This window comes from Cupressus sempervirens, chromosome 5 (assembly GCF_028749045.1).
Source record: "Cupressus sempervirens isolate cs-2001-9-10 chromosome 5, ASM2874904v1, whole genome shotgun sequence".
Classification (NCBI taxonomy): Eukaryota; Viridiplantae; Streptophyta; class Pinopsida; order Cupressales; family Cupressaceae; genus Cupressus; species Cupressus sempervirens.
Genome location: NC_143122.1, coordinates 1,040,974,463 through 1,041,000,703, shown reverse-complemented (window position 1 = coordinate 1,041,000,703; position 26,241 = coordinate 1,040,974,463). Strand labels below are relative to the sequence as shown.

At 40.3% G+C, this 26,241-nt stretch overlaps 1 protein-coding gene across 2 annotated transcripts in view; it reads right to left on the bottom strand.

Moving 5' to 3' along the window:
• Positions 1-378: 378 nt before the first annotated feature.
• The window catches only part of LOC149559497 (Phototropic-responsive NPH3 family protein), a 120,316-nt gene continuing 94,453 nt past the window's right edge, over positions 379-26,241 (bottom strand). Inside the window, exons 3-7 of one of the 2 annotated variants that reach the window (XM_089833411.1) lie at positions 3,124-3,193; positions 2,297-2,905; positions 1,834-2,089; positions 1,547-1,707; positions 379-1,406 (exon numbers count right to left, since the gene is read on the bottom strand). In XM_089833411.1, the coding sequence (XP_089689537.1) occupies positions 900-1,406; positions 1,547-1,707; positions 1,834-2,089; positions 2,297-2,905; positions 3,124-3,193 (1,603 nt within the window). In that variant the 3' untranslated portion in view covers positions 379-899. Of the gene's footprint in view, positions 1,407-1,546; positions 2,090-2,296; positions 2,906-3,123; positions 3,194-26,241 lie in introns of both variants that reach the window. The other variant, XM_089833410.1, reaches the window with a different exon arrangement.

The window sequence follows — 26,241 nt, the reverse complement described above, 5'->3', positions numbered from 1 at the left end:
CACCATTAAAGGAAAAATAATTTGTATATATTCTTTACATATGCAACTGATGTCATGTTCTCAATTTTAATTGAAGTTGAAAAATTCAGAAGGACAGAACATATCATTTCTCAAATTTGATAAATTGAGATTTAAAATCTGAGAAGACACATATATACATGAGCCTTGTGCAATGTGAACACAAATATAAGTTGTAAGTGCCCCGAATGTCCCATTAAACAGAAGAATTAGAGCTATTGTGAATCCAAATTGCATAGAAAAATGTAGAAGACTACTTGAACAGATGACTCAATTTTTTTTGATTGAGCAAAAATGAGGCAATGCAGAGCTGCAAATTTGAAAAGCTGAAACCCTCAAACAGTTTCACGACAATGTTGCTGGGATTCAACATATTGGTAATTAAGATTTTAGAAATCTCTCAGAAGGCTACAATGACAGAGCTGAAAATAAAATGTAGATTACAATGCTCACAAGTTAGCGTGCAAATACACAATGAAGAAGAAAAGTGCTGTACAACTGTTATAAGATTGCCAAGAAGAGGCTTGGTACAGTTCAGGGGCCAAAGAATGTAGAAGAAACATTAGCTGTTCTCTGCTCTTCCCTTCTTTTTGAGAAAATAAGGAGTATATGGTTGGGCAAAGATAAGGTGTCTATGGTACATAATATATGTGCATGAATAAGAATGCTCTACAAAAACAATACTATAATTAATAAAGTCAAGAAACAAATGCACACGCAGAAGAAGTAGAAGGCATATGATATGCAAGATAGAGAACATGAAAATGGTTGCCTTCGTTGCAGAAGCAGAACCATAAAATGTGATGCACTTGAAGGCATCATTTTCTTTCAAAGCACTAACAAAGAGAGCTTCTGTGAAAAGACTCAAAAGAGCAAATATCTCAAGAGATGGAGTGCCTTCTTTCTTTTGCAAGTTTTGGTTGAATTGTTGAGTCTGGGAGCTTCATGAATGGATTAAGTTTCCCAAGTTTTCTTGAAACAGAATTCAAGAATTTCTTGTTGTATTGAGGAGGTCTTCCTGTGCCCAACTTAATGCTTGTCCGATCCTTCTCTAAATCACTGAGTTGCATTCTCAACCTTGCTATTTCTAGCTTCAAATTTTGATTCTCCTGTCGTAGCTCCATAAATTCATTACGAGGAGAATGGACAGAACTTGTCCCAGCACTATAATTTATTTTTTGAGATTGGCAACCAGCTTCCCTCCCCATTAAAGTTCCAGAAACTGCATTTCGAAGTCGTTGTTGTTCAAAATACAGCACCTGAACAACAACCTGAACTGGAAGTCGTTCATTCTGAGCTGCATGTGCACATGCTTCGCGTGAGAGTTTTTGGAAATCCAAAATGCTGCATACCATTTTGCGCTCTGAATCATTCAAGGAGGGATGGGCCTACAAGTGTCGATTGTGAATCACAAATCAGATAGAAGTTCTCAACAGAAATAAAAGAGCCATAATTAAAAGACATGCATCCTACATAAGATTACTGTCTATTAAACAGTATTATCCCCATATTAGCAACTACTGCCCACCTTTAAATAGATATCAATTGCTCTATATATACCGTCATCAACTGTCCGGGCTCTTTCAGGAATCAATTCAGCAAGTGCAGTGAATTTGGCAATGCTCAGATTTTTGTCAGGGGCTATTTCTGTAAGATAACTCTCAAGAAGATTGGATACCCTTATCAAATCTGTAAAACAAGAGAAACTCTCATTGGGAGCACAGACAAGAAGCATCTCTAAATCAAATTGTTTGTCCTGTTCAAGGAAATTGACACAGATTCTCTGCATAGAATCGACAGCATAGACTGTATCACCATTGTAAGAAAAGGAAGGAATGAGGATATCATCCAAAGTTGCTTGCTCAAGCTGCAGACCAATCCTTTGTTCTAATTCCAGCTTGCATGCAACTGTTGTCTCCAAGTATATAGCAGTTCGAAGAAGCCAACATAGAAAGCTCACAGAAATATAATTTTTCTCTGTTGGTAAAAGACTTACAATTGTTTCTACTAGAATCCTTTGTCCTTGCTCTTCTTCATGTTCAATTTTCTTTCTTGATGTCCCAAAAATATCCTGTATGAATTTAAATAAGACTAATTTGTTTATATGAATCTTTTAGTGAGGTTTAATGGAGCAATTAGGGAGATACAGACTGAAAAAAAATTCCTTTAGTCTACATTAAGAGCATATTAGAATTACATACATCAAATTTGCTTGTGTAACCTTTCATAACAAATCCACAGACAACCATCTTCTAGAAAAGTACTCATGCTTTCTTACCAGTCCTCTCAGCGATTTTTGGGCATAAAACATGAGAGCTGCCCCAACAGTGCCATGCTTCAAGCCTTTACCTTTCATGGCTATGATGACTCTTTGAAAAAAATCAATTCGAAGAACAACTATTTCTTCTAGCCACCAATCTATCACAGGCTTTATCTGAAAATTAAGAGAACTTGCACTGCCCTGAGTATCAACCCTACCAGATGAACCAATTGAACTCTCCTTAGAGGCCTTTGATGCCACAGTTTCTATACACCTGCTGACAATTTTGAGGTCTTCGGCCATGGGAAGTAGTTTTTCACAAAAACGCAATACTGTCACTGCACTTGCAAGGTGTTTTGGAATAACTTCATTGATGTAAGCTTCAGCCCGAGACACCAGGTTTGTAATTGCATAATCCTCTGTCATCTGCAGATACTCAGCAGCACAACGAAGCATTGCAATATTTGTAGTGCTAACTTCAAAATTGATTCCATAACAGAATTTTGCAGCTAGTTCAAATGCTTCAGCTCCACCTGGTATATCACAAATATCTATCATCGATAGGTCTGCGTCATGTGCTTCTGCTACCAGTTTTCGAATGTATCCGCACTTTGAGGCAAGAGGAAACTTCATTCAACACAACCATAAATAATCAGAAAAATATTGATCAATTAGAAAACAAGAATACTAATTGACTTCCCAAATTTCAGGTTCAAATCATGCTCTGATCCAAATTAACCCAAAGATATTAAGGATCTTGAGTGTTAATATAGTCAATAAACAAGTGATGCATACCAAACATATCTCCATTTGATAAACTTGTGTTATAAATTATCTAACTATACCTTGTGCAGAGAAAATTTGGCCCCTCCTGCTTGAACTGTCACATCACTTGGGATCTCCTTGGAGAATATCCTATTTAAAACCATTGAAAATTGAAAATTGTACACAATCAGCAGTGTTCGGTAAGGAATCAAATTTATCAGAAGATAACTCATTATCTATCTCTCCCTAAAAAGTTTCCTCGTTCACTAAACAACATGGATTCATGACACAAACAAATTAATGGTCAGTTCCAATTACTGTTCTAAGAAGGAACAAATTTCTTGACCAATTTGGCCCCTGATGAACATTAAAATGTATCCAGTTGTTCAATACATAGGAAGTTCATATTCACCCAATTTATAATAAAATTTAAATGCAGAGGATATAATGAATGCCAGAAACAAATAAGATCAGGATATAAAAAGTCTTGCTATGTGATTTTTATTAAAGAGATAGCCTTTTGAATTGATTGATTTGAAAGCAAAAGACAGAATGCTTGTATTAATCAGTTTATTGTTTGTATCACATAACCCTTCTCTGTTGGTGCTAAGCGCCTTTAGTAATCCAACTTATTAGATATCCCTTCATTAATTTTTTAACACCTTCAACAAATCTTAATATAAAATATCAAGGTTACATGGGTAGGCATACCCACACACTTAGGACATGTACCCATGTACCAGGTACTCAGTGGAGAGCATCATAGCTAAGGACCTTGATTAAGATTTCTGAATTTTGTTTCAGTTTTTGGTTTGCATATCAGCTTGTTGTTTATCAGGTTTAATTCAATACACAATCAATTTGAAACTTTGATACAATATTGATTAACAGTAAACTTTATCACTGTGCAAGTCAGAAGCTGATCATTTGCAATATGTCACTGTTATATGATTTATGATCTTCTTGTTCATGTTTAAAGTCTACTTCTCTTATGCATCTAAACATTTAGCATGTATTATTATCGCAAACATATTGCAAACTTGAAACTGAAAACAATACATGACATCTGCGAACTTCATCACTGTTCTTGTTTTGAAAATCCATTATGACTCATTTTTCCAGAATTTCTATAAATATTAAATTACATTAAAAAAAGATGTACCCAAGTACCCCCGTCCCCTATTTTGAAAAATAGCCATAGCCATACCCCAAGTACCCAAGTACCCCCATCTACATGCAAGATCCCATGAGAGCAAGGTAAGAACTCTTCAAATACACACGCGTGCATACACACACATTTCTGGTACGGAATTTTTTTGAAAAGGGGTTTGTGTTCATTAGTACAAAAACATGTAAACATTATATATGAACATATTTAAGCAACCTAGAAGCATGAGTTAAGATTAGAATGTCACATAGTATCATAAAAACAACAAAACCACCATAAACTTGTAACATAGCATCATGAATCATGATCATACCATCATAGCATTAAATACTTCAAGTTCAACATCAAAGATTCAAAATATTAAAATGCCAAATGATAAATCATAACATCAGGTTCAAGTATCATTGTTTCATGTTAAACAAATTGATTAATAATTTATTGATCTTTTTCTCCTCCTCCTCTTCCTCCTCCTCCTCCTCCTTCATTGTCACTAGTTGATTCACAAATAGTTCTAAGGCCAATGGGATTAGGTGCACTGATAATGTTATTGGTGTCAAATTCAGCAACTACAAGCTGAGAAGTGGAAGCATCCAATTTTGCGTGCTCAATATGTAAATCCCACATCTTTGTCTCCCGTTCTTTGTATTCCTTATTCTTGTGCAAAATGAGACATGACTTGCAATGCACATATACCAAATCCTATACTCTTTTTTATTGCAACCTATTGCACTTTACTAAGTGGATGAAAGAATATGTGCTCCAACTTTTTTCTGATGTAGATGAACTAGCAACATATAAAGAAAAGACAAAGAAAACAATGAAAATAAAATTATTAATCTTATAAAATAAAAGATTACAAGCAACTCATGAAGATAGTAAATGACTTTTTTAAAATAAAAGTTATTCATGATATAATTTTGATTACAAGGGGCTGCAATGTTTGGAATCTTTGGCCATGGAGGTACCACCGACTATGAACATCCTTCCTAAACTGATGATGAAGAGCATCATTGCTTGGACCTCTTGCATTCACAAACTCTATGATGTCCTCAACAAAATCTTGGATATCATCATCAAAAAAGTCTTTCAAATATTGCCTTGTACCCATTAGACACTTCTAAATCTCCATATGGTAGCTGCCTTCCTGGTAGATCAATATATTGGGTGCTATGATACTTGGTGTTAATGAACAGGCAAGAAAATGTAGAGGATTGGTCTGTCATGTCCCCTTCTCCGCACTAGTGTTTTGGCGCTAGTTTAATCTGTCTCCACATTCGGATAGATTAACGGCATTGGCTAACAGGATGCATACCAGTCACATAGGAGGTTTTATTATATATACTTCAGTATTTTATCAAAGTGTGTGGATAAAGTCACTTTATGTTATAAAGTTATTTACTTTATAAAGCGACTTAACTGACTACAGGACGAAAATTGTGTTTTATCCCACATTCCTTGCTTCATTGTTTTTCTCTCACTTCGAGGTTATAAAAGAAGGAGCTTGCATTGGGATTTACACATGCAAGAAATTTATGAACTCCAAATATCCAAAAAATCTGGTTGCTTAAATATGACTAGCAAGAACTCCAAGGATGAAATCCCTCGAGTTTAGATTCCAAAGAAGTTGGACGTCACCCCAACCCCTCATATAAGAACTGCTCTATACGACAGTTATAGTTTTCAGTTGTTAACAGGAGCATGTGTAGGAGATTGGATGCTAAGCCATTGATTTCATGAAGCAGTGTTGGATGGCCTTTACAGTATAAGCAGGGAGAGGTCAGATTTAAATAAGTCAGGTACTCACGTCTAAAGTAATACAATAGTTTAATCATTTATTCCATGTTAAGTGTTTGAGAGTGAGTTACGAGTTTGGGAAAGGAGAATCCAAAATATATTAATGAGCCCGTATTTGAAGTCTGCGAAGTCATAGTGTTTGCATTTGGAGTGGACCACATTAACATGGTTTGACAGGTCGGCAGCAAGTTGACAATCCACATCTTAGTGGCAACATAATAGTGGAGGTAGTCACACGGGATTTTTGACTCCATACACCTAGCAGGGAACAAAAAAACCATGGTCAGGTGTAAGGGAAGGAAGGCGTCTTACTGGGTTGAATCACTTGAAGTCACGGGTTTACTTCAGTAGATATGGCATCAGGCTCTGCATACAAATTTCAACTAGCAGTGAATGCCATTAAGGACCACAATAGTAATATAAGAGGAGCAGACAAGATTGGTTATCGTACGGGTCTGTGTGTAAACTCTTCCCATGTCTTCTTGAAGCAATAAAATCCGACACATAATAACAATCTAAGTAAATATTGTAGTGATTGAGTTCTCATGTCAAATGATTGATGGAATGTCTTATTTGCTCATAGTGGTATTAGACAAACTTGTGAAGCTCGTTTACAGTGTTATCAGAACATATCCAGGTTGCTTGTGAATTGTTTGACTAAATGCCCCTCAGTTATACATTCAGCATTTTGTTAAAAAAATTAAGTGCAGATTATTACAATGGTATCAGAGCCACAAAACCTACCATCTTGTGGGAAACAACAAAATTTTTGCAGATCAATTTCTACCCAAAAAATCACAGCCAGGAATGAGTAGAAGACAACATAAATTCAGTCACCTACAGTCGGAACAAGCATATTCTTTAGATCATATCAACATTGAAGATAGTTTTACAGTGGATGAGGAAATAACTTTTGGAACAGGTGAACAAGCTGATATTACTCAATAGGTTGATCATTTGGGACAGGCTGAACCAGAAAACAATGTTCAAATGACACATAATGAAACTGAACAGGACAGGGAAGTTTGGGAAACATTGCAAACTATCAGAGATGGATAGAACAACATTGCCAATGCTCTTCAGCAGTTAGCAAGTACTATGTAGTAGTTGGTTCTGGTCCATAAAAGAGCTCCAACTCATCACAATGGAGGCAAGAGTATTGCTGGATCTCCCCGAGCAGCTAGAGCCTAGACACATAACATTGACAGGCCCTTAATGCTAATTATTAATGTAGAAGAAGAAGCTGTTCCACCAACAGCTCCAAATTTATTAAATCATGGAAACGTTTGATGAGTGGGACTTGTTTCTGGATCCAATTAAACAAAATTTAACCTTTGTTCAATATTTAAATAAAAAAACAGAGATTGATAGGCAGTAGCAGGACCAAAGACCAAGAGCACCTAATAGGGACCTAAAACATGCTATGAACAGACTAATTCTCCCCACCTTTGATGGCAGCGGTCAGACTTCCGCTAGAGCTTGGATTCACAAGCTGGATATCTATTTGACACTTAAGCTCATGGCTGAAGCGGAAGCCATCAGATTTGCAACTATGCACCTTGAGGGAGCTGCATACAATTGGTGGCATCATGGATTAGTCACCTAGAATCATGGCCTCATAACTTCATACGAGATTTTCAGCGCCAAGCTGATTACTCGCTTTGACAGGAAAGATATTGAAGTCTATTACAAGGATTTGGCTTAGTTATGTCAGCGTGGGTCTTTGGATAAGTTCATTGATGAGTTTCAGCGTATATCAGTTATGGTGCCAGATATGTCAGAGCAGTGCAAGGTGATGTTATTCACAGCGGGGTTATAGGACAGGTTTAGGGGTTTGGTTATGGTAATTAAACTGAACACCTTGGATGATGCAATTAAGATCACCCATGATTTGGATTCACCTTTATCGATAATACAGCCTCCCAAGAAACCTTACAGAGGATCTACATCGGGCCAAGGAAACAAAAACCAGCAAAAATCAAATCCTTCCAGATTGGATTTTGAAATGCGTAATAGACTCAGGAGGAAGAAATTGTGCTTTACTTGCAGGGAACCTTGTGATGGAGCCTAAAAATTTAGGTCTCCACTTGCAAAATGATGTTGATGAAGATATCAGAAGTCTATATCACGAAACTTGTTAGAGAATATCGATAATTCAAATTCTGAATATGTTGATGAAGATAATGCATAATGAATATGGATAGTAAGATATAAAGGTTACATAAAATCTGATAAAAGGAGAGTTTGCTAAGGAAATATGTAAAACTTGCCTAGTGTATACCAACAGGAGGTAAAGAGTTTGTGCATAACGAAATGAGTCAACAGAGGATTCTTCTATTCACTATAAGAGAATCCAAATGCAGTAATGAACAGAATTTGAACTTGTTACCTCAGATAGTATTCTTGTTCAATACGTAGAAAAAGAAGTTATAGTTGGATCCAGCATTGAATAAGCACTTTGGCAAAACAGGCTTCTTTCTAAATCAATGACCAATGACAACCACCATTAAAGATTCAGCCTCCAAAGCTTCAAGCAAATCAATTGCTCATCTGCTGCAGATGTAATCTGTCCCAAAATAGTAGTGCAGCGCTAAAAAAGGAGGCCTCCAATTTTATATTCTATGTTACCAGCAGCAAATGCACAAGTATTGGTTCTGTTTCCAAAAGATTCAGGGAAGAAATTTTCAATAAGTTTGTCAAATGTGGCCTGAAATTTTTTTAAGCAAGACCAATGGAATTGACAACTGATCCACACCTTGCTCTATCTTAGCACATATTGTACATTCATATGGATGATTCTATAATTACCTCAGACTGTTAAAATGGAAGTTCAACTTACAACATCCCAAAGAATGATGGGTGAGGTTTGTTGACTTGAACCAGGATCTATTGAAATAGCAGTGCGCCGAGACCACATAGTGGAGGATGGATTTAACCAGTTAAATCCACTTGGGTTAAAACTGAAGTCTTGTATTAATGTTTCTTTTGTCAACTAGTGTAGCCTCCTAGAGGCAGGGTTAGATTATGGAGGTCTGTTTAAGGAATTTTTGGCAGATATGGCAAAGGTTGCTTTTGATCCACGTTATGGGCTTTTCTTGCAAACTCTAATAGATGAGAGATTACTTTTTCCAAATCCACCAGCCCGACTCCTTGGAAATGAAGTACAAATGATTGAATTTCTTGGAAGAATTGTAGGCTCATCACGTTCGCAGAATGGATAAGGATATGCTGAGCGCCACTGATTATTCTGGCATCTGGACATATTGTTGCCGTGAAGCATGGAGTTGAGTCGAGAATTCTTCTGAGATGCATCATTATTTGATTATCAGTAAGGAATATGTATCGGGCATTGAATCAAACACTGTGAGAAAGCAGCGAAGTTCACAAACGTGTGCTTGAGAGGAAGGCACAATGATTTCTTTGATGCTGGTTAAAAAAAAAAAAATCCGCTCGAGGTCATAACCACGCCGGTTTTGAGATCAGCAATCCATGGAAGGATGATTGTACTCAACGTAAATAATCTTCAGGAATAATACAGGCGGAGGGATCAGTTTGAAATGGCGCTAGCAGGACATTCTACGCAAGCACCAAAAGAATTCAACCACACATCATAAATCAGTAATTTAATATTCAAATAGTGAACACAAAGGATGTAGGTATGTGCGGATAAAGATACATAAAGCAAAAATGATTACTGGCGGTAGTATTTGTATTATTTAAAATTTTATTAAAAACATTAAACATTGGTTAGTTATTTTTTAAGAGGTGCAATGGTTGAGAACACATCTCTCCCTTGTTTATAAATATATATGTAAAAAACCAAGGGAGTGGGGAATTCATATTCATATTTTAAAAATCTTACAATTTATAAGCAATTGATAAATTATATTCTTCTATTGGTGAAGAATAAATTTTTGAACTAAGTTTGTGGATGCGAATTATTGAATAACTGTATTTACATGCGACTTTGGAGTCAAATGCATTGGATGGATCGTCTATAAGGATTGTCTCCAGTGTATTTTATTTTCGGCATGATCGGCAAGAAGTATTTATTTATTTTATTTGCTTAAAGTTTTTAGAAGTCGAGAATACTATATAGTTTGTCCTTTATGATCATTTCTCAATTTTATAAATAATTTATTGTCAGAGTAAGTAGATCAAATCAATTGTGGCTATTTGAACTCGACAAGTACAAATATTGTGAAATATTTTAATTGTTTCCTTATTTGTATCTATTTTGTCCTATTAAGGTTAAAACATTATAGACTAGTTTAAATATGCGTAAAAACAATTGATTTATTGCATCCTGATGACTAAATTATTTATAAATTCAATGTACATAACATCATAAAGTTGTATGTGAAAACTTATAGTTTTGACTCTATCGCCCTTTGGCACTGGTCTTTATATTTTTCATAATCCAAATCAATAGCTGGAAATTGTTTCATTTCTTTCCATTAGAGGAATTAATATATTCATATGTTGTATTAATCTATATTTATTCTTTATTTAAAACATTATTTCAATCATTTACTTTTGTTCTCAATTCATAAGTCGCAAGTTTAAAGTTTTCCTCTAATTCTTGCCATTTGGAAAACTTCTATTATATTCATTTTCTGATCGATCTGCTTTAAGCACCTTGGACTTTAAGTGTTTTGTCCAGGATCAGGTACACCTGCCTCAGTCTTGCAGAGCCGAAAGCACAGGGGATTTAGATCACATTGATCAATCCCGCCAAGTTGGCCTTGACCGGTTGGATATCCCAGCATCGAGCAGGCAAGGCTCCTAAAATTCCAATCTGCAGTTTTGGGAACCAACACCTTGGACCCCAGATCATAGATGCCTTGATAAAGGCAAGATTCACTATGTTGAGGTTCTTTTTGAGGATGAAGGGGAGCAATAGGAAGGTGAAAATGTTGAGGACAGCGAGGAAGAAGAAGTTGAAGAGCAGCCTCTTAAAGATAAAAAGAAGAAAGCCATCACAAAACAACCTTCAGTTATAGCCACTCTTTCTAGTGATCCAGCATGTCATCCTTTTAGAGTGAAGGGTGTGGTTAAGGGTCAGTGCATTGTTTGCCTCTTGGATATAGAAGCCTCTCATAATTTCATTAGTATATGGATGGTATCTAAGAGAGGTTTGCAAACAGTTGACATACCCGAGTTTGAGGTGAAGGTAGCAGGTGGTGAAGTTTTGAAGTGTACAGAGAAAGTAGCCGGTCTTCAAATACAGGTTGACGATTACCTTTTGGAGACTAATTTCTACGTTGTTGATTTGGATGGTTTGGATGCCATTCTAGGTAGACAGTGGTTAAGGACTCATCGCAGGTACACTTTTGATCATGAGACCATGTAGTTGGAATTCTCACAGGGTGATTGGTTAGTATTTCTAAAAGTCATACCAGATAGTGGACCCAGATTGATAACAACTTACAGGAGGGAGGCCATTTTGAGACATGATGATATAAAATGGGCGAAACAGTGCTTCATCTCTTTGAAGGAGACATAGGATATAGGACATCAGTATCATTGTGACATTTAGACAATCCTAGACAAGCACAGGAGGGTGTTTGAGCATATACCTCCAAGAATTCCACCAGATAGAGGGTGTGAGCATATCATTGAGCTAGAGGAGGATGTCAAACCTATCATTACCACTCCTTATCATCACCCTAGGCACTACAAGGAGGAGATAGAGAAGATGATCAAGGAACTTCTAGATATGGGACATATCAGACCCAGTTCTAGTCCCTTTGCCTCTTCAGTGGTGTTGGTTAAGAAGGAGGATGACACCCTTCAAATGTCTATAGATTACCATGCCCTGAACAAGAGAACTATTAAAAACAAGTATCCGATTCCCCGCATGGATGAGTTGCTGGATGAGCTTCATGGGGCTATTTATTTCTCAAAGATAGATCTTCGATCAGGATACCACCAGATACGAGTTCGAGAGGAGGATGTGCATAAGACAGCCTTCAGATGCCACTACGCACACTACGAGTTCTTGGTGATGCCATTTAGGCTCACTAACGCACCAGCCACTTTCTAGTCATGCATGAACCATATTTTCAAAAAATAGCTAAGAAAGAGTGTGTTGGTTTTCTTTGATGACATATTAATCTTTAGCAGGACTTGGGAGTAACATTTGCAACACTTAGATGAGATACTCAGTCTCATGGAAGAACATTTTTTATTTGCAAAAGAGTCTAGGTGAGAATTTGGGCTAACTGAGATTCTCTATTTGGGTCATGTGATTAGTGTCAAGGGGGTTAAGGTGCATCAAGAAAAGATACAGCCAATCCTAGATCGGCCACCTCCAAGAGATGTATCTGAGTTGTGGGGTTTCCTTGGTCTTTGCTCTTATTACCGGTGATTTGCCAAAGGTCTTTCCCAAGTAGCAACACCCCTTACCAATCTGCCATAGAAAGGGGCATTTAATTGGATGGAGGATTTAGAGGCAGCCTTTGATAAACTGAAATAGATGATGAGTACATGTCTAGTGCTAGCACTTCCTGATTTTTCTAGACCCTTTGTTTTGGAGTTGGATGCTTCAAGGAGCGGAATAGGGGTAGTATTAATGCAGATCATCACCCCATTGCTTTTGAGAGTAGGAAACTTAGGGGGAGCGAATTACCATATTCCACTTATGATAAGGAGATGCTAGCCATAATGCATGCCTTAGCCAAATTTAGGCAGTACTTGGTGGGAAGTAAATTTATAGTGAAGACCAATCATAACAGCTTACGCTACTTCCTGGAACAGAGAGAATTGAATGAAAGACAACAAAAATGGGTCAACAAGATCCAAGCTTATGATTTGACATTGAGAATGTCAAGGGGAAAAATAACATAGTTGCTAATGCTCTTTCCCGAATACCCCCAGTGCTAGAGTGCTATGCTATGTCCAAGATTTCAGCAGATTGAAGGTCCCAACTATTAGTGGAGTATTCTAAAAATGCTCACGCATGTCAGATTATGGATAGTATACTTCAGGATGAGTAGTACAAGGTAATAAATGATATTATATATTACAAAAATAGAATCTACCTAGTACTCGAATCTAAACTTAAGGGGGATATTATGCACACCATACATGATGCACCATCAGCAGGGCACCCAGATTTTTTCAAAACCTATAGGCAGATTAGGGACAGATTCTCTTGGAAGGGGCTAAAGGATGATGTATTGCAGCATGTTAGGGAGTGTCAAACTTGTCAGCAGAACAAGTCTGAACAAGGTTTCCCTATAGGTTTACTTTAGCCTCTCCCTATTCTAGCTTAGAAGTGGGAGAGTATTTCCATGGATTTTATCACAGGGCTGCCCAAGGTCTAGGGAAAAAGATTGCATTTTTGTGGTGGTAGACAAACAGAGTAAGTTCGCGCACTTTTTCGCAATTGTCATGTATTGGTCAGCCTCTTAGGTGGTTGAGTTGTTCTTTCAAAAGGTTTTTAATCTCCATGGGTTACCCAGGACTATTGTGAGTGATAGGGACAGTAGGTTTCTCAGCACCCTTTGGTAGGAGATTTTCAAATAGAGAGGCACAAAGTTGACTCCCAGCACTAGCTATCACCCATAGATGGATGGTCAGACCGAAATAGTGAATAAATGGGTGGAAGGGTACTTGAGAAACTACATTGTAGGCCAATAGAGAACTTGGGTTCAGTGGTTGTATTTGGGGGAGTATTGTTATAACTCCACTTATCATATGTCCATTTGGATGACTCCTTTCTGCACCCTTTATGGTTATGAGCCTCTCTCTTTTATTGATTTGGCCTTACAGGACAGCAGGGCACCATTGGCCAAAGATTGGATTATGGACCAGCAGGACATCCTCCGAGCTCTCAAGGATAATATTCAGTAGGCACAGAACCATCAAAAGTTATATGCTGATCGACATCATACTGAGCAGAGTTTTGAGTTGGGTGATAGAGTTTTTCTTCATCTACAACCTTATAGACAGAGCTCCTTGAAGAAAAGTGGGTCAGAGAAACTTAAGCCCAGATTTTACGGACCTTATTGTATCACTAGGAGGGTAGGAGAGATTGCTTATAAGTTGGATTTACTAGGTGACAGCCGAATCCACAACGTTTTTCATGTTTCATGCCTGAAGAAGGCCGTGGGCCAGCAGATTGTACCTTCAGAGAGTTTGCCCCCACTTGATGAGGTGGGTAAGCTTATTTTGGTGCTGGAAGAAGCGATCGAAACTAGGGAGAGGAAGCTGTGTAACAGAACTGCCAAGGTATATCTAGTCCAATGGAAAGACTTACCATATGAGGATGCCACTTGGGAAGGTGAGTCTATACTGCAGCACCCAGCATTGAGATTGCTTGAGGGCAAGCAATCTCGAGAAGGGAGGATTGTCATGTCCCCTTCTCCACACTAGTGTTTTGGCACCAAGTTAATCTATCTCCACATCCAGATAAATTAATGGCATTAGCTAACAGGATGCCTACCAGTTACATAGGAGGTTTTATTATATATACTTTAGTATTTTATTAAAGTGTGTGAATAAAGTCACTTTATGTTATAAAGTCATTTACTTTATAAAGTGACTTAAGTAACTACAGGACAAAAATTGTGTTTTATCCCACATTCCTTGCTTCATTGTTTTTCCCTCACTTCAAAGTTATAAAAGAAGGAGCTTGCATTCAGATTTACACACACTAGAAATTTATGAACTCCAAATATCCAAAAAGTCTGGTTGCTTAAATGTGACTGGTAAGAACTCCGAGGATGAAATCCCTCGAGTTCAATTTTCGAGGAAGTTGGACATCACCCCAACCTCTCATATCAAACTACTCTATACTATAGTTGTAGTTTTCAGTAGTTAATGGGAGCATGTGTAGGAGATTGGACACTGTGCCATTGATTTCATGAAGCAGGGTTGGATGGTCTTTACAGTATAAGCAGGGAGAGGTCAGATTTAAATAAGTGAAGTACTCACGTCTGAAGTAATATAGTAGTTTAATCATTTATACCATGTTAAGTGTTTGAGAGTGAGTTACAAGTTTGCGAAAGGAGAATTCGAAAGATATTAATGAGCCTATATTTGAAGTCTACAAAGTCATAGTGCCTGCGTTTGGAGTGGGCCACATTAATGTGGTTTGACAGGTCGGCAGCAGGTTGACAATCCACATCTTGGCGGCAACATAACAGTAGAGGTAGTCACACGGGATTTCTGACTCCATACGCCCAGCAAGGAACAGTAAACCGTGGTTGGGTGTAAGGGAAGGAAGGCGTCTCACTGGGTTGAATCGTTTGAAGTCCTATCTCTACACTTTAGTAGATATGGCATCAAGCTCTGCATACAAATTTCAACTAGCAGTGAATGCCATTAAGGAACACGCCAATAATATAAGAGGAGCGAACAAGATTGGTTATCCTAAGGGTTTGTGTCTGAATTCTTCCCACGTCTTCTTGAAGCAATAAAATCTGACACATAATAACAATCTAAGTAAATATTGTAGTGATTGAGTTCTCATGTCAAATGATTGATGGAATGTCTTATCTACTCACAGTGGTATTAGACAAACTTGTGAATCTTGTTTTCAGTGTTGTTAGATCATATCTAGGTTGCTTGTGAACTGTTTGACTAAATGCCCCTCAGTTATACATTCAGCATTTTGTTAAAAAAACTAAGTCTAGATTATTACATGGTCATCTTGTTCCATCGTTCTACATTAATTGCTTGCAACTGTTTGAAGGTCTCCTTAGGATCTCTCTTTTTCATTTAGAATTTGCTTCATCTTTTCAAGCATTGAATCTATACCATTATACAACTCTCCAAGGAAAGGCCTAGTCGTGTTAGCATAGGAAAGTATGATTATAATAGGCTCGATGAATTTAATGAAATACTCCACACATTACCACAATGAGTGATCCAATATCCTTTGTTTAATTTTTGGTGTGCTCTTATTGTTGCTGTGTCTCCAAATAGAACAATTTTTGTTGATTAGCATATTGCAAAGTGCTACTTTCACTTGCACAAGTCATCTCAAGTCAATTAGGTTTGATGTAAAATAGGTCTCAACAATCTATAACAAAAATTAGAGCAAAAATTATACAACTAATAAAGACATACTTTAAATAAGAATACACATTTCACAATCAAAAATCAGAAATTGTAAAACACTAATTATATTTTTAAAATTAAATTACTACTTTAGGTTCATTTACCTTCAATAGCTACAAATGTGAGAACAATATAAAAATTCCTTGAGATATGTGGTGGTCTATGACAAACATCCAGATGTTCTCAATCCCTTCATACATCTTCTTGATCCACTCAATTTTGCTCCCAATCCGTTTTAGCATAAGATCGAGTAAATTGCACAAGGTCTCCAAAGATATGTTGATATCGCTCTTCAACCAACAAACCAACTGCTCTACAATGCTGTTCTTTCTTTGTTATGACTTGGACAACATTTCTAGGTCTCGCTTGTTGAGTGGAAGAGATGAGAATATCAACAGAAAATGTTCCATCTTTTACTTGCATCTCACAATCCATGAATTTCAAAAACATTGCCCCTTTAGGGGACACCACTATGACATTGATCAAGGTACAATTTATTGTATCTTTCTACCCATCTAAAATAATTGATACCCCCATCTCAATGCACCTCAATTCCCTTGACCTCTCCATCCAACAAGGTGGTTTGTATTCTATCATAATAGGGCCCTTAATAGTCTTGGAGTTTCATTGACACTTTTCATTATCTCCTTCCAGTGTGGGAAGCAAAAAACATTGAAAGGAAGCCCATTTGCAAATAAGCATCTGGCTACATCAATGTTGGCAATTTCCCAACTCTTATTTTGAAATGCAGTTTCTATTGGTTCCTTTCATTTGCCTGTCGTCGATAGAAATTGTGTATCGGCCGATGGGTCCCTTCGGAAAGGAAATTGTGTATCAGCCGACGGGTCCCTTCAAAAAAGTTCTTGTTATGTAGCCGACGGGTAAATAGTTTGTAGCGGACATAATGTATGTGGTTGACGGACTCCTTCGGGAAAGTTCTTCGGAAAGTATTTATAACCCCTTCGGGAAGCATTGTAATCATATGATATCATGGAAGCATAATGTACTGTGGGCATATGCGAATAATAATAAGAGTTCTGCTGGTTGTTGTTCATGTTCGTATTCTTTGTCTATGTGCGTTTCTTAATTAACCTATGCGGTAAACATTTGGCGCCATTGCCCGATGGACTTGGTACGTAGGCAGGCGGATATGAATTAAATGTCGAATCAGTTGAACAAAGATAAGAGTAAGCTGAAGGAAAAGGATGACATACGCGTTGCGCAGGAAAATTTAATTCTGGCTCAACAGACTGAGCGTCGAAGGAGATTTCAAAAAATTGCCGACAAAAACAAAAGCGCAGAAGGATTGTTGAAGGAGACTCGACAACGGCTTGAGTTGGTGGAAGAAGCAAGGGAGGAGTTTCTGAACCTGCATACGCCACGCGAAGAGAATCCTGACTGAAGGAGATCGACTTGCACGGCTTGGAGTGCTGAGGCAGCACGACCGTGGAGTGACCTCTTCGTCCGAGATATACTTTCGAAAAGAACAGTTTCAGTTGACGAACCCTCTTCACCAAACAGCGCGGGTGTTGAAAACAGTGCGGAAGTCGAAAACAGCGCGGGTGTTGAAAACAGTGCGGAAGCCAAAAACAATGCGGGTGTAGAAAACAGCGCGGTGTGCGAAACAGTGCGAGTGTGCAGAACAGAGCGGGTGTCCACAACAGCCCAGGTGTGCAGAACAGCGCGGGTGTTCAAAACAGCGCGGGAGCTCAAAACAACACGGGCGTGCAAAACAGCGCAGGTACACAACAAAACCCCCAACATATAGTGATAATGGTAGGTCCGAAGGAAAAATTTCCTAAATTTGATGGTGATGAAGCAGCTGATCCCATTCGACATTGTAAAACATGTGAAACGATCTGGAGGGCAAATGGCATAACAGATACAAACAAATGGATCCGACAATTTCCTACTACCCTACGGGGTGTTGCGATTGATTGGTTTACTGATGCTGATCCACAAAAATTAAATAGTTGGGATAACATTAAGGAGTTCATTGTAGAATTTCAACTTTTGCGTGATGATAATGAAATTGTAGCCGAGATATTCAATACCAAGCAAAAGAAGAATGAAACAGTACGGGTCTTTGCTAGGAGATTGAAGGACTTAATTAGTAAAATGGAGAATAAACCGGCAGATGGGCTCCAGAAAAGATGGTTCATTGAAGGCCTTCACCCGAAGCTGCGGAAAAAGATGAAGATTGTGCCACCATCGACATACATTGAAGCGTACAATCGGGCAATGAACCTCGAAAGTGACTAGAAGACCAAGAAGAAAAAAAGACCAGCTCATCAGATTCAGATGACGATGACCCTTCAGGAGAAGATAGCAGCGACGATGACGAGGGCAGCAACAAGAAGGTCCGTACCCTCCAGAAGGACATGATGCGGATGATGAAGGAATTCAAAAACATGAACTAGGAGACTAAGGGTAATGACCTATGGTGCACGGAGTGTAAGAAAGAAGGCCATACGAAGGGATCCTGCCCGAAAGATCAATTTTGTGAAATCTGCCAGATCCTCGGACACTCGATAAAGGAATGCCCTTTCAATTTAAAAACAAGGACACCGCAGCAAGTGTTCCTGTCACAGGAGGCATCCTCATCAGGAGGGAACAGGAACACCAGTACGGAAGGTGCCACATCAAGCGGATACAAAAACAACCGGTGCGGTCCAAACAACAACAGCAATAACAACAATGGTGGCAACAACAACAATGGAGGAAGGAGTCGAATTCACTACGATGTGAATGGTCGGCCAATTGTTCAATGCCGCGCATGCAATCTGTGGGGTCACTTCGCCCGCGAGTGCACAACGACGAACACACCGAAGTTGCTATGCCGATGGTGTGGACCTGGAGATCATGATGATACTAAGTGCCCGAAGTCCGCAGTAAACTTGATTACCGTAGGGACAAACGAAGAAGTTCTGGCAATCACTCGGAAGCAAGCGAAGCTATACCCTGACCCAGCGGAAGAAAAAAAGAGACTAGAGGAAGCAAGGGCAGAGATTAAGAAAGCAACACAGGCAGAAACAGCACACCTAAAGGACCCGCCAAGTACCTCAGTCTGGAACTGTGCAGAACAGAACATTGTACGGAAAATATTGCAAGCTGAGATACCCGTCAGGATAAATGATATGTTGCTCACTATGCCTCAACTTCGTATGGCCTTCACAAATATAGTCCCAAGTGCTAAGCAACCCGTAGAGCAAGACAATGAGAAACAGGGGGGTACAAGTGCAGAAGATCCGATGTTGTTAGCTCTTTTCTCTAGACGCTATCCGGCAGTTGTTGAAATGGGCATTCTCGGGACTGTGCTAACAGACAAGATCATCGACGGAGGATCCAATGTCAATGTGCTACCAGAAGATACTTGGGAAAAGTTGGGACGACCGACATTATGGCCACCTACCTTCCAACTGCTAACGGCCGATCAACATGGAATCAAGCCATTGGGAATACTCACAGCGCAACCAGTGACAATCGGAACACAACCATTCCTGTTGGACTTCGTTGTGATTCCTCTTAGGCGGAAGGGGTACAATGCTATTTTGGGTCGAGGGTGGCTGATACAAGCAAAAGCAAAGCACAATTGGAAGAAAAATACTTTATCACTCGAAAGCAAAGGCCGGAAGTATGTCATCGATCTGCACACTCAGATGGTTGGGGAAGAAGCCCTATTGTCAGATTCTGAGGGAGAAGAGGATGAAAAGGGGTAAACTATGGAACCGGATCAGGAGGGAGTTTTACGACTGGAAGGAGATGATGATTTGGATTCAGTAAATGGTCTTTACCATTGGCAGAGAGGATTATGAATTGTTTCCAACCTGCAACGTAATGACAATAGAAGAAAACAATACCGATGCCTTTCCAAAGGAATTCACTGAAATAAAGGAAGGGGATGCGTCACTCGATGTGACCCCGGTACATCAGTTCACTAAAGGAGAACCCATCAAATACAATGAAGTCGCGTTGTAGACCATGAATTTAGGAGACGAAGCAGAACCACGGAACATACTGGTAGGAGACAATTGGGACCCAGTACTGAAGACAACAGCATTCAAGATATTTTTAGAGTATAAGGATGTCTTTGCATGGACATACAAGAACCCTGTGCGTTTGGCCCTGAACTCGAAGAAGTGCAGATTTATGGTCCCACACGGAAGGTTGCTCGGACACATAGTCTGTAAGGAGGGACTGAAGACAGATCCGGACAAAGTATGGGTCATATTAGAGATGCAACCATCCACCAATGTAACAGAGGTAAAATCTTTCCTTGGGCATATAGGGTATTACAGGCGTTTCATCAAAATTTTTGCCAAGATAGCATATCCGTTGGATAGGTTAACTTCCAAGACAGAATTGTTCTGATGGGATAAGGAACAGGATGAAGCATTTGAAGGACTCAAGGTACGAATGGCTACAGCACCTATTTTGGCATTCCCTGATTGGAAGGAGTTTCATGTGCATGTGGATGCATCGAACTATGCAATCGAAGCAACTCTAGCGTAGACGGGAAGCCATGGGTTGGATCATCCGATCTATTTCGCCAGCCGGTTGCTATCAAAAGTTGAACAAAATTATAGTACCACCGAACGGGAGGCATTGGGGATGGTCTATGTTGTGCAGAAATTCTGACATTACTTGTTGGCCACTCCATTTGTATTCTACGTTGATCATTAGGCCCTGTTGTATATGATCAACAAACCAGTCATTCAAGAAAGAATCAGCCGATGGTTACTTCTATTGCAGGAGTTTACTTTCAAGATTATTGTACGGCTAGGAAAGAAACATGTAAGCACGGATCATTTATCACATATCAGAACAGGAGAACCAGCAGACGGTGTAAATGATGACTTTCTTGACGCACAGCTGTTTCAAATTGCCGCACTACCAGAGTGGTATACAAGCATCGGCAAATACTTGTCAACAGGACAGTTCCCAAATACCATGCCACCGAATGAAAAATGAAAGTTGGTGATACGGAGTGGAACATTCCAGCTGATTAATGGATTGTTGTATAAAATGGGACTCGATCAGATCTTGAGGCGTTGTGTCCTAAAGGAAGAAATTCCACGGGTACTGAAGGAAGTGCACGAAGGACCGGCAGGAGGACACATGGGGTTGGACACGACTGCACGAAAAATACATCTAGCAGGATTATGGTGGCCAACAGTATACAATGATGCCAAGGAATGGGTTGTTGCCTACGATACATGTCAGCGAGCTGGAAAACCTTTGAAAAGAGATTTCATGCCTCTGAATCCTTCTCATGCTCAGGAGCTCTTTGAACGGTGGGGTTTGGACTTCATAGGACCGCTGAAGACAAGCAGAATCAGAAGGTGCCGTTACATTGTTGTTGCAACGGAATATTTGACTAAATGGGTGGAGGTGCGTGCACTACCGAACAATTCAGTGGTAAGTACAAAAAAGTTTATTTATGAACAACTAATTACTAGATACGGCATTCCGTTACAATTAACAAGTGATAGAGGCGGACATTTTGTAAATCATGTGATCCGACTGCTTACCACGGAGTTTAAAATTTATCATTCGCTATCAAGTCCGTACTACCCAAGGGCAAACGGACAGGCTGAAGCTACCAACAAAATCCTGGTATCAATTATATACAAATCCTATGCAGTCGAAGGGGAGGATTGGGAGGAGAAATTACCTTCTGCTCTGTGGGCTTACCACACGACATACAAAGTCACAATAGGACACACGCCGTTTTAACTGATGTTTGGACAGGAGGTCGTAGTACCAGCGGAATTTATGATACTAAGCTTGCGGATAGCACTAGAAAACAAGTTGGGCAACATGGAAAGCTTAAGGGAGCGGCTGTATAAACTGAACAGGTTAGAGGAGAAGCGATTATTAGCACAGTGGGCAACTGAAGTAACGCAGAATAGGCGGAAGGCATGGCACGATAAGCAACTAAAGCTGAAAAGGTTTCAGCTCGGACAGTGGGTATTGAAGTACGACGGCCAGAATGAGATCAAAGCGGGCAAGTTCAAGGTTAAGTGGGTCGGGCCGTATCAGATTCGGGAAGTAGGGGACAATGGAGCAATCAAATTATGGACTTTGGATGGACACGAAGTGCCTCAGGCGGTGAATGGGTCGAAGTTGAAGACATATCACAAGCGGAAGACTTCTGCATCAGAAAGTGGCCTTCGGGAGACCCCTTCATCACTGCAGACCATCGGTGATGACGGTCAAAGGGTAAACTGACTTTGCTATTCTGTCATACAAATTTTTAAAGAAGTAAAGCACCGTACGGTTTTTGGAAAGCACCGTACGATTTCTGGGAAGCACCGTACGGTTTCTGGGAAGTATCGTACGGGTTCTGGAAAGTACTATACGGTTCCATATTTGCAAGAGACAGCACCGTACGAGTTTCCATATCTGACGTAGGGTGTACGGTTTTCCAGACAATTTAATAATTGCAGTACGATTTTTAAAGACAAGGTAAGGGTTTCAAATTTGAAGTACGGTTTTAAGGCAATGTACAGTTTCCATCTTGAAAGTGGTGTACGGATTTGCTGTGGTACGGCTTTTTATTACACTGTACGATTTTTAAAAGTTGCATATTGTAACAACTGAAACCACCGTACGGATTTTGATAGCCTCAGAAGGTTAACGTACGGAAGAAGGTTAACATACGGCTTTTTCAAGAAGATTGAAATCCAGATTGTGTCAAGTTGGAAGCCGTACGGATTTCATCACAGAAGGGTCAAGTTACCATATGCACCTTGCAGGGCGCTGTACGGCTTGTTAAAACACCAACCATGCAGAAGGCTTCCAGCATTTCAAGCGTACGGTTTCCTTCTGAAGAGTAGGGTATGGATTATTGAATGCAAGGTCTTCCAGGTTAAGGTACGGAGTTCACTAGTAAGCAAGGCGGTATACCATGATGCATTGAAAATACCACCGTACGGATTTGGGGAAGGCAAATTGTGGTATGGAATTGTGGTCTTTTGATGGTACGAAATTGTGAAATCTGCTGCTTTGAATGATACCACTAAGTTCCGTCCCAGCTACTGAAATGTGCTCCTGCGAGAAGCTCTGCCATATGTCTCAATCATGGTACGCAAATACCCTTCATAATCTCGAATGCAAAAAATCGGCATTTGAATGGCCCATTCAACCTGCGCTCTTCTGATGCTTGCTTTAATTGGATGGTCATCAGGGTTTTCAAGCGTACGGTTTCCTTCTGAAGAGTAGGGTATGGATTATTGAATGCAAGGTCTTCCAGGTTAAGGTACGGAGTTCACCAGTAAGCAAGGCGGTATACCATGATGCATTGAAAATACCACCGTACGGATTTGGTGAAGGCAAACTATGGTACGGAATTGTGATCTTTTGATGGTACGATTTTTTTTAAATTTGATTTTCCTTCCAACTTTTCTAGCGTACGAATTTCTCATTCCAAAGTTTGCAATTCACCATACGGATTGGGAAGAATTCTTCACTGTACAGATTTGGGAGACCGTTAGGAAAAGACAAAGAGATAATTAATGGAATCTGCAGGTAAACGGCAATGGAAAAAACAATTAGCACAGTCTAAAGTTGTGGGAGGAAGGAGCATGGCAGGTACAGGTAACCAGAATGAAGGCTCGAGTAGCAACAAGGAGAAGCGTAAGACTATAGCACCTGCAGCAGCTGAAGTCACACCACAGACTATCCAATTTGAGGGATTAAATGGAACGGATTGCCGGAAATGGTGGCATGAAACACCTGATGACCATCCAATTAAAGCAAGCATCAGAAGAGCGCAAGTTGAATGGGCCATTCAAATGCCGGTTTTTTGCATTCGAGATTATGAAGGGTATCTGCGTACCATGATTGAGACATATGGCAGAGCTTCTCGCAGGAGCACATTTCAGTATCTGGGACGGAACTTAGTGGTATCATTCAAAGCAGCAAATTTCACACGGGTTTTTGGCATTCCAGTGCAGCAGGGCAGAAAGATTCAGCCGAAGAAAATTCCAAAGGATGGAAAGCTATTTCTAATCAAATTAGTATTTGGAGATTTGACTGAAGCAGAACAAGCGGCATTAGCCGAGACATCGCAGGGAAGGGGTTTAAAGAAAACCGACATTTCGGAAGGGCCATGGTGGTGTCTGATGGACTTGGTCAAAAGCAGGGTCATGGGATCCTCTAGGGCATCGGATATCACATTTCCGTAGGTGTCCATGATGAACGGCATAATGACTGGGAAAGTGTATGATTGGGCATCTGTGCTGGCTGAACGGATGCATGAATTCATGACTCTCCAGCACAAGACCTTCTATATGCCCCATTACGCCATTGGTCTATTCCTTGATGCTGTAGCAAGGATGATTCCAACGGAGGAGTTAGAGGAAAAGCCTGGACCACTGGCTCCAGGAGAACCTCCTATCATGCAATGGAAACACTTGGACATAATCTTTGGGCAGAAGGGTTCAGCAGGTCAAAAGAGGCCCTAGATAGACATGGAAGTTGATACTGACAACGGCCGACAGGAGACATCTTCTGAGCAGGACAGTATGGAGGAAGAAGAAGAGGAGGGCGAGGATGATGAAGAGGTTCAGATTGTCACGACTACCCCCTTTTATTTCCGCGTACTACAGTTCCTATGACTTCCGAGTTGACACACCGAGGTCTGCACATGGCTCACATTCTAGGGTTTGGACAAACTCGGCGACCGATATTGATGACTGGAGGATCCCACCAGGTAGTCACACTAGCCGCACCATGGCAACATGGGGTACGGCCTTCTCCCGTCCGGCCGGGGGCAGGATTTGCGGTCGGCTTTGCCCACCTGACAGCACCCGTCAACCGGGAGACTTCTTCAGCTCTTAAAGCACTTCCGGTAGAAGCACCCGTGGCGCCTGCCATAAGTCAGCCGGCAGCAGTTGTTACCGTAGCACAGTTAGCAGAAGCTTAGGCACTTCCAGTAGAGAACCTACCAGACGGAGGAGTACAGGAGTGTGCGGACCCAGTGCAGCCCGAACAGCCAGAGGTCATTGATAAAGCTAGTGTTTTTTCTGAGGCAGCAATTCCAACTCATCCCTGACAGGCGTGGCCTGTCCATTCAGTCCCCCAGCTATTCCGGAGTAGCACCTGTACTAGAGCCTTAGTCTCAGGAGGAGGGAATGCCACATGCCGTGATTGCGCCGACAGTAGAGGAGGCGGCACCGGATGTGGGCATGGCTCCCGCTGATGAGGAGGACAATAGTGATGCAGAATGGTTATTCGAGGACTTCGCCAAGGAGGATTACGGGTCGGATGAGGATAGGTGCAGGGACTACCTTAGGACTATGAAGTTTGCATTGAAAAAGGGGCATGATGTGGCGATTCAGGCTCTCACTCGGCGAAGGGAGTGGCATTTGATCCGAACGTATATTCGTGGGATTTGTCCTAAGCGATTTCAAACTTGTTTTGTGGATAGAGGTTGGCCGGCAATTGAGACACCAGAGATGTTGGCAGATTGGGCCACTAAGCCAGAGTTGGGACCGAGTGACACTACGATAATAAAGTTGGCACATGAGATCGTGGGACTGTACAAAGAGGTTTACTATGCGCGGCAGCGCGCGAAGGCGAATAGGGTAGCAGACAGTGTTGCAGCTCAGAGATCTCTAGCGGTTGAAAAAGAGGCAAGAGAAAAGTTAGCCACTGATTTGGCCGACAAGCAGGCAGCATGGGTAGCAGAGCGAGCAAAACTATTGAAGGATATGGCAGCAATGGTATAGGAGAAGGACGCCGCTATCTGGGATAAAGATGCGGCAGAGCATGAGTTGCAGTTGGCCAAGAGGCAGGCTATGGATGCTGCACTTCTACTGAAGCAGGCCGTAGAGGTTAATTCACAGATTCAGACAGATCTGCGCATCCGGACTGACCAGGTGTATGAGTTACGTCGTCAACAGCACTCTTCTGGAACACCTCCTTCTTCTCTCTAGTATTTCTTTTTCTTGAGTGTGGGTTTTCTTTTTGGGGGGGATGATGTCGTCAGTAGAAATTGTGTATCGGCCGATGGGTCCCTTCGGAAAGGAAATTGTGTATCAGCCGACGGGTCCCTTCAAAAAAGTTCTTGTTATGTAGCCGACAAGTAAATAGTTTGTAGCGGACATAATGTATGTGGCCGACGGACTCCTTCGGAAAAGTTCTTCGGAAAGTATTTATAACC